Below are 15206 nucleotides of genomic sequence, written 5' to 3'. Positions count from 1 at the left end.
TTCAACTTTAAAAAAATTTAGGTACTTCAATTGTGGTGAATACTTAGTTACAAGGTGCTCACATCAAGGTGCTCATGCATATGTATGTAAAAAGTATATAAAAATAGTTGACAAATATATAAAGATATTGTTAATTAATATTAAATGATATTTTTGTTCAAAATAATAAAGATAAATTAAAATTAATTTAAAATAAAAAAGGCCTTGACATTACTCATTTTTTCATATAAATAAAATAAAATTGTATCTGTAAATAGAGGTGGACACAGATCGAATATCTGGGTATTTGGAAGCATTAGTGTCGATTCGATCTTTAGCCACCTAGATATTCGGTGACTCGGATATCCGAAATGTTTTAGAATTTAAAAGAATATCCGATTTGATCCGTAGATAAAATAAAATTTGAAAAATAATTGAAGAATTTAATAAGAACATTTTATTACAAAAATAAAACATTATTTAACTTTTTAAATTCTAGTACCTAATATAATAAATTTAATTCATAAAAATATTGTAAAACTGATATAAAGTATACTATATATAACGTATATATATATAATTCTTTACATATATGTATATATATGCATATAACAGATTGAATTAGATATATGTTCCTAAAAATATTGGTTTTTGTGATTTGCTTCTTTTTTTGATATTGTATTTTAGTATTTGATTTGTTTCGTAGAGTTACGGATATCCAGAATTTTTGGTTCAAATCAAAACAGATAACAAATTGAATCAAAATTTATGAATATTTTGTTCAACTTTATCCGTAAACAATAAAAATAATATATATATAGTTTGGCTTTTGATTCGTTATCTATTTTTATTCGAACCAAAAAATCCAGAGTTTTATTGGAACCATGTATGTGAGTTGTATATTTAAAAAAACGCAAAGTACATAGTGTGAACACATTTATGAATATAGTGTGAACGCGTTAGCATACTTATTATCAAATCATTGGTGAGGCTGCCATGTGTCTATTATAGTGTGAATGCATTTATTACAATGCTTCTTTTTTAATATATAAGGTATAAGATAGATAGATAGATAGATAAATAAATATACTGACTGATTTTCACAATATTTACAAAGCTTTCATACAACGGGCATTGTAGGCTTAATTATACTGGCACAAATACGGTACTACATAATATTGAACTGAAGACATTTTTTGACAACATCAAGTTTTCAGATAGAATGAGCTTCTACACCTTCTTGGAAGACTAACTTCTTCAACATATCAATAAGATGATCAAAGTCATCTTGTGATCTGATTAGACTCAATCTCACAAAACTTTCCTCTGATCCAAACACTTTGCCATCACGTCCTGTTATCTTGGCCTCTGAGAATATCTCATAGCAGTTTGCGTCTCCTGGCCTTTCACACTTCACCCATGCATAAGCTTTCAAATCAAACAAATAAATTTAAAACAGACCAATTCTTCTTAAAACAGAAAAATCTCAGCTTTCTTTTTTATTCTTGCATGAGAACAAAAACTTACAAGGAGTAAAGTCTCTGACTTTCTTGAAATAGTTGCAGTACTCAGGTTTGATTTTCTGGAGCGAGAAACGTGTAGAGAGTGACAAGACCTTGTTCAGTGTCTCCCATCTTTTCTTCAAAGTTTCATGACCAAAATGGAATATATTATCGCCTCCATCCCTAACTACTACGTTGAGCAGTTGAAGAACATGAAGCTGTGTTGTCCTAGAAACTCCCATACTACTCAAAGTGATATATCTTTTCATATTTTCATAAACAGTTTTGTCTTTTACCAATCCCCACCTGCAAAAACAAAAACACTTGTGAGCTGTTGGGACCAATCCAAATCTTTTGATACATTTTTTATTTATTTTTGTTTACCCGAATCTAGAGCCAGCATGACCTGTAGTCTTGGAGAGACTAAACAAGCTCAAATCTTCATCAGCTGGAACAGTTATAGGGGAGAAATAAGGCCAGTAATAGGCGTAATCATGAATTGTTTTGACATTAGGACCATCAAGAACCGCTCTTTTCAGCTTCCCATCTGGATTATTCGGAGATGTCACTACCTCTATAACTTGTGTGGTATTATCATTGCGCTCGCTATTCTTCCACGCAAACGCATCTCCTTCAAACTTGAGATGTACTGAGTCAAAGAACTCCGCTTGCTCCTTGTACATCTACACACACAGACTGGTCAAAACAACCAATATGTTTGTTTACATAAAGCCATAACAGAGCTTGCTTACAGCGTAATATGGAACTGAAGCCAAAAGCCTTGCCGGTCCTGATGATGATGAGTTTGTCAAAGACAAGGCATGAACAGCTGCTGCAAGCAATTGTGTGCTTCCACTTCCAAATATTACAAACCTGTTATCTGTAACAGCGTTTCCCACCACACTATGCAGTTTCCTGATGACCGTCTCAAGCGCTTCCGACATATATGTCCCATCTTGATAGATATAACTCATCCTGTGCCATCCCGAGACCAGAGCCGCGCTGCTCTCTGCTTGTCGCATCCAGAAAGGCTCTAAGAACAAAGGGTCTCCTCTTCAAAACCCGAAAAACAAACAAGAAATACACAAAGTTAATAAAAAAGAAAAATAGATTAGTTTGGTCATACTGTCGAAACGATGGATCCAATCATAGGGTTTTTTGCATACGAGTTAGCGTTGACAGGACAATCTGAGAGAAGAATAGAACAATCTTTGCCTGTATAGCAATTGTTGCATTCACAAGAAGGTTGCTTGCCGCCAAGGACTCCAATACCGTCCACGTAAGCTCTTCCATGGCCTGAGCATGACACAGAGGCTGCATCCTCTGCTTCAATAGCAGCTCTACTGGTCCAAGTCGGATTCCATGTGGTTGAGTTTCTATAAAGAATATGAATAGTAAATACAAGATTCATGATGATCGACACTGTAAGAAGCAGCTTCCTCTCCATAAACTTAAACTTGATAAAAACGACTAGAGATTCCAGATTACTGATAAGTATCAAATATCAGTACCAAGAATCCAAAACAATTGTTAAATGCTATGAGTCTCTAATAAGAATGACCGCTTAGCTTGTTATTTTAGAGCATTTCCAACCTATTTATATATTCTGTAATAAATTCTATTATAGAGAGAAATTCTGGTCGAATCATTTTGACTTTTTAATTCTAAAATAATCTAAAGATTGTTACTTTTTGAAATAATATTTATACTCTAAAACAGCCGTTTAAAAAATAGTTTAAATTTTAGTTTTTCATAATTATCAACAAAAATATTTTTTCTTTACTTTAAAATTAAAAAAATTAGTTAAATGACCCTTTAATTTTTTTCTTACTAATTATGACAAAAATTTGTTAGTTATATATAGTTATAAAAAAACTTCATAACTTACTTACATATTGTTAGAGTAATTGATTTTGGGTTTAAAAATCAGCCAATTGTAATGTTTGAACTGATTTTCAAAAGGTTTTACATAAATATATGTTTTAAAATTTAACATTACTATATGTAAAATGTGGGACTAATTTATAAATTATGTAAATAAAAGATCTTAATGGTAAAATAAAAATAAAATATATTTAAAATATTCATTTAAAACAAATATATAAATACATTAAAGAAGAACACACTCTATTATAGAGAAAAAAAACGAAAAAGTACATTATAGATGATAAAGTTAGTTTGGGGAATGTGTAAACTAGCCACTAATAACTGAAAGATTTAACCTTTGACAATGACGAGTGGATCATATTGGTACGTCACTTAAAGAAGATATTATACCATGCACTGATTGATTACCTATTTAATTATGGACGATAAATAATTTGTTACGCAACCTTAAAAAACGTCAACATTTCGTGGGGCTTATAGATTCCACAGAAACATCAATGACGTAAATTTCAACCACAACCTCCTCCCCTATATTTCATCTCCACATAAACATCATCCCCAAAAACATCAATGATGTAGATTCCCACTCACAGGTCAGAATCTAACCAAATCTGCTTTGTCTTTTCCAAAACTCCAAAGAATTGAACTTCTACCAACAATTGCAATGCGTAGCTAAAGGTTTCAATGGATAACAAATTGCAACAATTTATCACTACACACTACACTCACCAACAACTGCAATGATTTATACCAAAAATTGCTATGATTTATCGCTAAAAATTACAATCACCAACAGTTAGGAATGCTTAATTCAATCAGTTGCAACTGTTCACCAAGCAATTGATGTGATCACTTAAGCGGTTACAAAGATTCACTTTAATCTCTAACGATCCACTCATGCATAAAAAATGTTTTAGCCAATCCAATTCTTATGATGAAAAACTACATATCTACACATTTGACAATTTTTTTAAACCCATGAAATGCTTGAAAGGAGACATCTTTAAAGGTTTTGAAAACTTTTAAATCAATGCAATTTTCATGACAAAAGGACACATTGTTAAGATGAAATACAATACATTTTAAAAATATATTTTAAACCAATATACTCTTAAGATGACAAGACAGAATGTTAGAATGAAAAGTTACATTTTTGACATTTTAACAATTTATCTTATATATTGAAACAGAAGTCACAATCTTGATTCATGTGTGATTTTTTTAAAAATGGACCTAATGGACATATTCCTATAAAGTTATATTACATTTAATCTCTAATCTTATCATTTAAATTTTTTGTCTACCAGAAATTTTTATTGGACTAACAATAATTAGATTTAAACAATAGATGATCCATTGGATTTATAGATAGTATAAATTAAATAGATATAATTTAATGTTGTAATACTATACCTCCTTATATTAATTATTTAAATATTTGCCGATGTTAACTTTTAAAATTATAAAGATTTTTTTTAACAAAAATCATATTATCTAACAATGATTAATCTTTACTACCTTAAACCAATGAAAAAAAATTTTAAACTATATAGTTTATTTTAAAAATTAAACAAAAACTAAATGTTTAATTATTTACTCGATAATGTAAATCTATGAATCGAAAAGTTTAATCTTTTAAAAACTTTCTAAATTTATGAAATGTTACAATATCTTTGGATATGACAATAAAATAATATTTTACTAATCTTTATATATATAGTTATGATTTTAATAATAAAATAATAATCCAAAAAAAAAATATATAAAGATACAAATACATGTGAAAGTTTGAAACAATCTTTCAATGAAAAAAATATACCGTAAACTTATTATGCTTTAAAAATTGATAGACACATATATGTTATAATATATACCAATTTAGAGTTGAAAACAAAATGTTTATATAAAAATAAATGAAAACAAAAACCCGCGCGGGTCGAGATCTAGTTTTAAATTAATGTAGGATGGAAAGACACATTGTTATAAGATGAAAATAAATATACTTCTACATTTTGACAACTTCTTTTATATTAACGCAACTCTTAAAGAAATAATGTTAAAATTAAAAGTTACATCCTTAAACATTTATTTGGATTCTTATTATTAATATAAGTATATCAACAATTTCTGAATTCAAGAGTTCTTCTTCTTCTATAACAACAATCAACATTATAATGAGGCAGTTTCAAGGCTATCCAGCGCGCCACGTCAGCAGGTTTGTGAGCCCCGCGTTTATTTTTTAAAAGCTCATAGTCTTGGTAAGATGTCTATGAACAACAAAATACACTTTAATCAAGTGGTCTAAGGTTTCTAATTAAGTATGCCAGTTTGTGGGTTCAAACCACGCAGCTGCCATATTATATGGGTCTCACTCGAAATAAATTATTTTTTCATTTTTTTCGATATTATGTCATATGATAATGACAAATGGGCTTCTTAAAAAAATAAAAAAAAGTTTGATATTATGTTACGATATGATAACATTATAATGAGGCAGTTTCAAGGCTCTCCAGCGCGCCACGTCAGCAGGTTTGTGGGCTCCGCGTTTATTTTTTAAAAGCCCATAGTCTTGGTAAGATGGCTATGAACAACAAAATACACTTTAACCAAGTGGTCTAAGGCTTCTAATTAAGTCCGCCAGTTTGTGGGTTCAAACCACGCAGCTGCCATATTATATGGGTCTCACTCAAAATAAATTATTTTTTCATTTTTTCGATATTATGTCATATGATAATGATAAATGAGCTTCTTCAAAAAATAAAAAAGGTTCGATATTATGTTATGATAAATGGGTTTTGACTCTTGAGTTTCCAGGAAAGTAAGAAACAACTTCTCTTCGTCAATTTCTCCATTTCCCCATCTTAAATCAATTCATTATTAATGGTCTTGATTCGTAACACCTCCTTATATATACTTCATCTTAAACAAAGCAACCCTTCATCTCTAAAATTCTCAATGATTTCTCTACTGGTTGCAGCTTCAGGGAGAATACAGAGCAACGAAAGTCGGTAACATCAGCAACAGCGTGAGTGAGTTGAACTAGAAAAAAGAAGATCCGATGTCGTTCGAAGCACAAAAACAGTTGCTTCATTATGCCCTGAGAATAAAATGATGAAAATATATAAGAAGCAATGGTAAGATCTTTTTAAAACTTGAATATTTCAATTTGAAGGCATATTCAGTGATATCAGCTGCGTAGTTTCTTTTTTTTTGTCGTAGGCTTTTTAAACCGTTAGATTATATGCAGATCTTCGGTTCAGCTTCAAGATCTTCTAGGTATCAAACCCACAAAAGAACATTAAATCTCACCATCACAAACATATCAGATCCATGCGTCGGCAGATTAAAGGAGCAAGAAATGAAAAAGAATAATGGAGATTTGGGAAGAATCTTCCTCCTCTATGTTAGGCTAGATTGACGGCGAACTCGAGCCGATGGCGTGACGGCGAGATTGCGAAGATGGTGTGACGTTGAGCTTGAGCACATGTGAGATGATGGCGTGAAGTCGACCTTGAGCTCCGCCGTGGATTCGTCTCCGGGGAGCCTCCAGAGCTTCGTCACCAGCGAATCTTCGTATTCTTCAACTCCATTATCATCGTCTTATGTTTTCTGTTGATCAAATATGAAAAACAAATGGTAAGAAAGAAGAGGAAGAGAAGATTCATACCAAAAAAAAAGAGAAGAGAATGAGAAATATGTGTCTGCAGAGAGAAAGAGAGAGAAGAATAAATTTGCACCCTTTTTTTAGATTAATCCAACAATTCATAAGGTTATCCTTTTATCTGTTTTTCATTGGTCAAAAAGTTTAATATTTCTTTTAATTAATTATTATATAAATTTAGTTAGAATTTTAATGTAGTTTATATGTTTAGTATATTTAATAGTTATTGTTTATTTTGTGGTTTAATGGATCTAATTGGCCAAAAGAACTTTATCTTTTTTTTTGTCTTCTCTTTCATTATTTGATGATTTTTGTTTGTTAGTATTTTTTGTAAGTTATGTTTTATTTAAAATTTATCTATTGGAAATTTTAAGATAAATCTATGGTAACAAGGGAAACACATCAAGCTTGATAATCAGTTTATTTAATTGTCAAACTCAATTAACAAATTCAAACCTTCTTATTTTAGGCTCCGAGAACAACAAAGCAACAAATGAGCACTGAGCAAGGAATGCGGCAGAGACAGCCTTAGCTGAGGTGAGCAAATCTCTTTTCCATGACGCTTTAGAATAACTATAATTTTACAAACTCACACACTGAAAATACAATCAGGCCAGAAATCGCAAGAACTTGTGAAGCTGTCGATGATGAGGAAAAAAAAAAGAGATTAAACTGTTTTTCCAGTTTTAGACCTAAATTGTGACTCAAGACCCACCGATTTTCAAGCCCAAGCATTTAAAACCCCAGCTATTACGTTTTCATTGTGTTCGAAAATAGACCTATACCACTTTAACCTTTTTAGTCCACCATTCCCATTTTTAAACTATCCACAATATTTTTACCAAATACTCACTCCGTTTCATATTAAGTGTCGTTTTAGAGGAAAAAATTTGTTACAAAATAAGTGTCGTTTTCGGTTTTCAATGCAAAATTTATTAATTTTATTCTGTTATTTGTTTTTCTATTGGTTGAAATATGGTTAGGTGTGTATAGTTAATTGGGTTTTTATATAGAAAACATGCAAAATTAATTGTTTCCTTAATTCCGTGTGCACAAGTCTAAAACAACACTTAATATGAAACATAGATAGTATAAAAAAACTACGAATGAAATAGGCATACAACTATATAATTATATGAAATTATATCATTATTAATCTATCTAAAAGAAACTATACTACAATTATATACTTTCAAAAACATGTCATGACACATTTAAAAAAAACTAATAAAATTTCTTTTGGAAAAAAAAAACTGTTTTACGTTCCAATATTAGAGTTTTATATTAACAACTACCTAAGTTTTGCTACCTACGGTCATGAAATCGCTAATAACATAAAGATCCGATTAAATCGTACAAAAATAAAATATGGAAATACAGACACATTTCAATTTGTTAAACATTCTTATCTGTAAATAAAAAAAAATTATTCACTGATAAATAAAGTTCTTTATTCACTAATAAATATTAACCCATAAACATTCCGCACAAGCCCTAAACAAGCATGATCCCTCTTTCTCTTTTCTATCCATTAAAGTATGTTTCTTTGTATAATTTGTAAACATCTTAAAAACCATTTTATTTTTAATGTCATTCAACTATTTAACAATAATATACTAACAACCTAGTAATTAGATAATAACAACACCATAAACCACAACTCTTGAACATGAAAGCACTAATAACACAAATACTCGATAACATCATCTAAAATAATATATGGAAATATCAAAAGCATATGAATTCCTAATCATTTTTATATCAATTCAATCATGCTGGAAGATTTACAAATTTCAATCCTGACCATTTTCGGTTAAAACCCAAACAAAAAAATATTCACAAAACAAACATCAAAATCCCATCCAAGCATCATCATTGTCTCCGGCCCCGCGCTTGCGCGGGGACTATGAAACTAGTTATATATGTAATACAATAAAACGTTTGCTAATTGACATCAAATAAGAATCGCAATCTCAATTTAGTATATACTCCCTTTGTTTCATATTAAGTGTCGTTTTAGATTTGTGCACACGGATTAAGAAAACAATTAATTTTGCATGTTTTCAATATAAAAACACAATTACCTATACACCTAACCATATTTCAACTAATAGAAAAACAAATAACAGAATACAATTAATAAATTTTGCATTGAAAACCGAAAACGACACTTATTTTGTAACAAATTTTTTTCTCTAAAACGACGCTTAATATGAAACGGAAGGAGTAATATTTTAGATATTAAAAACCAACCGTTAAATTGATGATTTGTATTGGCTAGCAAGCGGAATTAGTCATATATAATTAAAAAAATGAAAAATTTCAAATTCAGTTGACACCAGCGAGTCATTAATAATCTCAAATGTTTTGATTGATCATTAATACGCAACTGAAAATGATTATTAGAAATTTTATAGTTTTCGGTTGTTTCCCAAACTTCAAAATCACTAACAAATAATATATTGAAAAAATTGTTTCTTAGGCCAAAAAATGGTAATAATGTCTCATTAGACTAATTTCATATACTATATATTTCATTAGGCTAATTATTTTTAAAATTGCAATACTGACCTTAATTTCATTTATAAATTCAAAATTACAATTAACAAAACAGTTATTAAATATTAAAATATAATAAATAATTTAAGTAATTAAAACAAAAGAAAACATTAAAAATCCTCAAATAAAATAAAATAAAATAACTAAACATCAAAGGTACTCAATCCAGTGGGACCGATCGATCCGTTAGCACCCAGTCGATCCGAACCAGTCGATCCTGATCAATATAACACACACAAAAACACGTAGCATATACTGATCGAACTGGTCCAGTTCACTCGATCGGCAAAGCCTGATCTCATTGGGATCGATCGATCGCTGATGCTAGATCGATCCCGTGCCCAGGTAAGTCTCCCAAATCAATTTCTTGGTTTTCTTCGGTTATATCTGGACTGATTCCCAGTTGATTTAAACCGATCAAACACGATTTTAACTCTTTAAACTCGATTTCTTTGGGATCTTTTTCTCTTCTCTTTCATGAACAAAGGGGAGAAAATCAAAGTCCTAAGTTCTTAAACCCTAACTCACTCAATTACACTCTGATTTGGACGATTCTTCAGCCTAATCCACACGATTTTGTGAGATTTTTTTGAATCTATCACTCTTTTGTTCAACCTGAAAGTATGAAACTCTATCTCCACTTTTAGAGTTCAAAAATACAAAGGTAAAAGGTGTTTTTTTGAGTTTGTTAGGATGTTTAGGCTTCAATCATGTGGTAAGGTGATGATTAGGGACGATTTCGCACACAGTCCATGCTTCAAATCGTTGTTTTAGGATATATTTAGGAATTTTAGGGTTTTTTCTTAAAAAAAAATTAAAAGACTCGAAAACTGGAATTGATACAGTGAGAATGCTAATCCTTTGATGCTAGTTGTTGAGTTGCATTGGTTGTGACATTGGGTATTGATAGAGTATTAAGACATTATTTTACTGAGCTGTGATATTGGTTATTGATAGCTACTGTGTTTTATTGTGTTTAATTTTCAGGTATGGAGTTGGAGTTGCCTAGTCGTCTATACGGTGAGAGCTTGGAACCTCAGGTTAAGAAGATTAATAACCGTTGTCGACTAAGACTTCTTAAGTTGCTGAAGCAAAAAAATGAAGCCAGAATTCGAGGAAGTGATGAAAGATCCCCTTTTATCGCATATTATGGTTATCAAGAAGAATAATCTAAAGTTTTCGGTGAGGCTGGTACACTCTTTCTTGTGTAAGGAGTTGATGACAAGAAAGAGATTTGAGAAGGGGTTCACCTTTGCTAGGAGGCCTCTGCATTTCAGATTGCAAGAGTACCATGCATTGGTCTAAAAGTAAAGCAAGAGAAGAACAGTGGGTTAGTGACATGGAAAAATGATGGTGGTTTTTGGAGCAGGCAGATAAAGACATATAGGAAAATAAACTTGCAGATCATAAAAAAAAAAGTATTTGGAAGAGAGAAATAGCTGGACTTGGGTTGATAGGGTGAGACTGATCTATCTTTGCGTTATATGGTGTAGTGATGGGGAAAGATGAGAAGGTGAATTTCCAACATCTCTCTACATGAAGTTGGCGACGGATTTGGAGAAGCTTTGGAATTACCCATGAGATATGTACTAATTAGATTTCCTGCTGAAGCAGATTGATAAAACAAGGGATAAACTAGAGCAGAAGGAGGGGTACTATGGAAGGATTCTTGTTTGGTTTCCAAATTTAGATAATGGAAGTTATTCATGCTTTAGGAGATATTTGTGGCACAAAAGTCAGCGGCAATTTCACATGTCCTCTGTGTGGTAATTGGAGAGGATGTGCAAAATGTTCTTATGAAGATATCATTGGCATTGAGACTTTATTTCCAGAAAATGTATGCATATATTTTTCTAATAAAAATGTTTTGATTGGTCTTGTTCACTCTACTAATGATTTGATTGTTTTGTAGGGGATTTTGCATTCATTCATGAAATTTCACATAGATGGAGTAGTCCTTTTGGTTACTGATTTTGCAAGGAAAGATGAAGAAAAAAGATGAAAGAGTGGATCGTGTTTTGGATATGATCCAAAGAAAACATGATTGAAACAATCATGTTTGGGGAGTAAAAGAAGCTACAAGCTCCGAATTTGAGGAAACTGACAAAGAGGAAGGAGAAGATCAAGCAGCTGATACTGAGATTGGCGAGAATAGTCATGTTGCTGAGAGTGTTGATGGCACCGCTGATGTTTCGGGAAGACACAAGAGAAAACATGCAGAACGAGGAGCAGAGTCAAGGAATAAGAAGGTGGTATGCCAGCTAGCTGCTTCATCTAAAGGGAACATTGACACAGATATGAAAAGTTTTTGGAGGGTCTGGTACAAGCTTATTTTACGACTTTTGCGGAGAAATTCTGTCAACAATTCTCGGACAGGTTGGGGAAGATTGAGACTGAGGTTACATAGCTCAAAACAGCTTCAGATTAAACTGAGCAGTTTGAGACTGTTGTAACTAACAGTTTGGGAAGATTGAGACTGAGACTACACAGCTCAGAACAGCTTCGGATAGAACTGAGCAGTTTGAGACAGTTGTAACCGACATGTTGGGGAAGATTGTGGCTGAGGTTACATAGCTCAGAACAACTTTACTGATGACTGAATTGGCGGGGAAGATTGATCTACCAAGAGCATAATCGACACTGGTCCTAACACGAGCAAAAAAGACACAGCTCCATCAAAGAAAAATGTAACCATTAAGAGAAAGTGTTAAAAATTGTTGGAACTTGGATGTTTGGAACTAGGCGATTGAATTTAGGTCTTTGAAGCTATGTTGTTGTAACTTGGAACTAGGCGGAATTACATTTTGTAATTTTAATATGTAATATGTTTTTGGAATTTTGTATGTGTAATATGTATTTGGAATATGTATTTGGAACTTGACGTTTATGTAATGGCTCTATTTTGAACTTGAGTTTTGTATGTGTAATTTGTATTTGGAACTTGACGTTTATGTAATGGATGTAGTTTGAAGTTGAAGTTTGTTTGTTTAATATGCTTTTTGGAACTTGACGTTTATGATATTCTACTCTATGATATCCTTTTATATTTGTTAACAGGTTGCAAAAAAAAAAAGTTAAAGACTGATGATTCATATATCAATTTACCTCTTGTAAACTTGACTCAGTCATCAGCTATTGATCTTCGTATACACAAGAGTTTTTGGAAATTTGCATGAAGATCCTTTCACAAGACACATTTGTTAAAGATTTTGATCCTTCTTAAGCTAAACCCGAAGATTCATTGGATGTTTTGGAACCTCCAAAATCATTGAAGATGTCAGCGATGCGATTAGATGACCGAGAGATAGATCTAACTAGCAAAGATGACCCTGATCACTGCTTGGTGTTTGTGCGTAAAGAAGATTATAAGAAGATGCAGGACTGGCAAGATACATGAACATATGTTATTCCTTTGAATATATCGTTTTGATGATGTTGTTGGTAATTGACAACTATACCATTGTATTTTGTTTACAGAGTTATACAGATTGGTCCTTCTATGTTAAACGATGAACTAGCCGAGCGTATTATGTTTGAAAGCAAGTGGCTTAAAAACTACGTAAGCATTCAACCACTGATTTCTATTAAATGTTAGCTATTATATAAACTAGGGGCGGAATCTCCGCGCAAGTGCGGGGTCGGTCATGGACATGATGTTATTCTATCTAAATGAATGTGAGCTGTGTTTGTGATTTTTTTCTTTCGTTGTGGTCATTGATTTTCGAAGATTTGTATTGTAAAAAGATGATGAACTATGCTTTGGAAAGCAATCATAATTAATTTGAAAAACATCAAAGGATTGACTTATGACCAAAAGCTAAACTGAGAAAAACGTTTACGGTGGACTAAATGGCCAACACCTTATTTGCATACAAAAAAGTATCTAACTATTGGCACAATATATGCTAACAGTTACCGCAGATGCGGATGATACAATTATAAGCTTACTCGTAGGTTTCTTTGTTTCTCCCCAGATGGCACATGAGGATTCAGAGCTGGTGCAAGACTAACTATTGGAATACAAAGATAATCGTGTTGACATTTTCTTGAAGATTAAATGAAAAGGTAAGACATTACCTCTCAATACCGCACCCCTGAAGAGCAGCAAACAAAGCTCAACCTCTGCAAAATGCTCTTCCACAGTAACGTTTGTTGATCTAGCATAGTAGCCTTATGTGTAGTCTTCCGCTGGAAATCTAAGCAATTCTCTGCTAGTGCAGTTTGGTCATACCCACAACCGAACTAAAACACTTCAAACATCTAGTATAAAGACATAGATAAAGATAACATATGAAAAAGCTAGTGGAACCCAAACCCATTGAAGAAGACTGACTAAAAAAGTGAAACCCAAACCCATCTTCCCCCATGTTCATTGGAGTTTGCGGGCCACCACCACCACCACCACTCATGCTAAAGAGTCTCAGCAGCTGCTGGCTGCATATCATCGTTCTCAAACATTTCATTACTTCTAAGCCCTTATCTCTTCCTCTGATAGAAACCCATCACCTCCTTTGTTGCCTGCATTTAACCAATCATCAAAAGGCTGAACCAAATGTTGGTTTTACAAAAGTCTTATCTAATGTCTCAATATCTAAACCAAAGTCAAATATTTTTCATCTCTCAATCTTTTTGTTCCAGTAAAACTAAAATACATAAAAATTAAACATACTTTCTCAAAATAAATGTTCTGCTGAGTGGCTTTTTGCTTTTGCTTGAAGGCATCAAACCATTGGAAAGAGATGGTGTTGACGTTATGCTTCTCGGGGGAGATTGGGAATGGTGTCTCCAAAAGGCAGAGAGCTTTGTAATAAGAGATGTGAAGGTCTTTTCGGGCGGATGGACGCGGATCGCTGAAGAGGGGAGGTACTTTAGGATGTCTAGATCGTCTTCTAGAAGCTGAGCTTGGGCGCTCGGACTAAGTGAAAGAAATGTAGTTGCAGAGAGGACATTAGAGATCGAGTGAGCTCGTCTTCTTCTAGTTAATGGCGAGCATTAGATTAGAAGGCGCCGACGAAGCCTTGGCGCTCTCGTCTTCTTCTGATGATCGCTCTTCCAATTGTTTGTGGAAACCCAAAGGGTCACGCTCTCTTTCTCTGATGAGACTGAAGCGATGCTTACTCCGTGGAAATCTATATATAGGAGTCTTCTGGAGGCGTTACAGGATGACGTTTCGTCATCTGAGGAACTGCGGAGAGTCATTAAGATCGAGTTACTCAGATGAGAAGACTGAAGAGGAATCGACCATAGATGAAGGATCTGGAAGAAGCCGACGGCTCCGTCTTTCTTGTTTATCAAAATGCGGAAGCAACCCTAATACATCGAAGCCCATTCAGTAGTTATGGACAAATACGAAGCCCAAACCAAAAATCCTTTAGCCCAGTCGGTTTTAGCCCATGCGTTAAAAAAAAATATAAGGTGGGTCCCACAAAATCTGACGTGGCACTCTGGAGAGTCTCGAAAATACCTCATTATAATATTGATTGTTTACTTTACAGATTTGTCTTTGTTTTTGTTAGAAAACCACTATTTATTTCGGTTTTGAAATGTGATGTTGGTTCAATGATTTTATAATTGCAATTGAACCGAAGTGATTCTGTGATGGTTAAAAAGCAATAAAA

General features: G+C 32.8%; 1 protein-coding gene across 1 annotated transcript; it reads right to left on the bottom strand.

The window, feature by feature from the left end:
• Positions 1 to 1048: 1048 nt before the first annotated feature.
• Positions 1049 to 3646, bottom strand: LOC106418912 (tryptophan aminotransferase-related protein 4-like). Its single transcript, XM_048765744.1, has 5 exons — positions 2648 to 3646; positions 2234 to 2534; positions 1866 to 2164; positions 1507 to 1787; positions 1049 to 1407 (listed from the first exon to the last, which is right to left on the bottom strand). The coding sequence occupies exons 1-5, from the start codon at positions 2926 to 2928 to the stop codon at positions 1193 to 1195; spliced, it is 1377 nt and encodes a 458-aa protein (XP_048621701.1). The 5' UTR covers positions 2929 to 3646; the 3' UTR covers positions 1049 to 1192.
• Between the last annotated feature and the right edge of the window lie 11560 nt (positions 3647 to 15206).

This window comes from Brassica napus, chromosome C8 (genome assembly GCF_020379485.1).
Source record: "Brassica napus cultivar Da-Ae chromosome C8, Da-Ae, whole genome shotgun sequence".
Taxonomy (NCBI): domain Eukaryota; kingdom Viridiplantae; phylum Streptophyta; class Magnoliopsida; order Brassicales; family Brassicaceae; genus Brassica; species Brassica napus.
The sequence above is the reverse complement of the archived record's forward strand: the minus strand, read 5'-3'. Positions and strand labels throughout refer to the sequence as shown.

Coding starts and splice junctions, on each gene's coding strand:
- LOC106418912 (XM_048765744.1), bottom strand. CDS start 2,928: ATGGAGAGGAAGCTGCTTCTTACAGTGTCGATCATCATGAATCTTGTA. Junction 2,165..2,233: donor CTTCAGTTCCATATTACGCT/GTAAGCAAGCTC, acceptor CTGTGTGTGTAG/ATGTACAAGGAGCAAGCGGA. Junction 1,408..1,506: donor AGTCAGAGACTTTACTCCTT/GTAAGTTTTTGT, acceptor TTGATTTGAAAG/CTTATGCATGGGTGAAGTGT.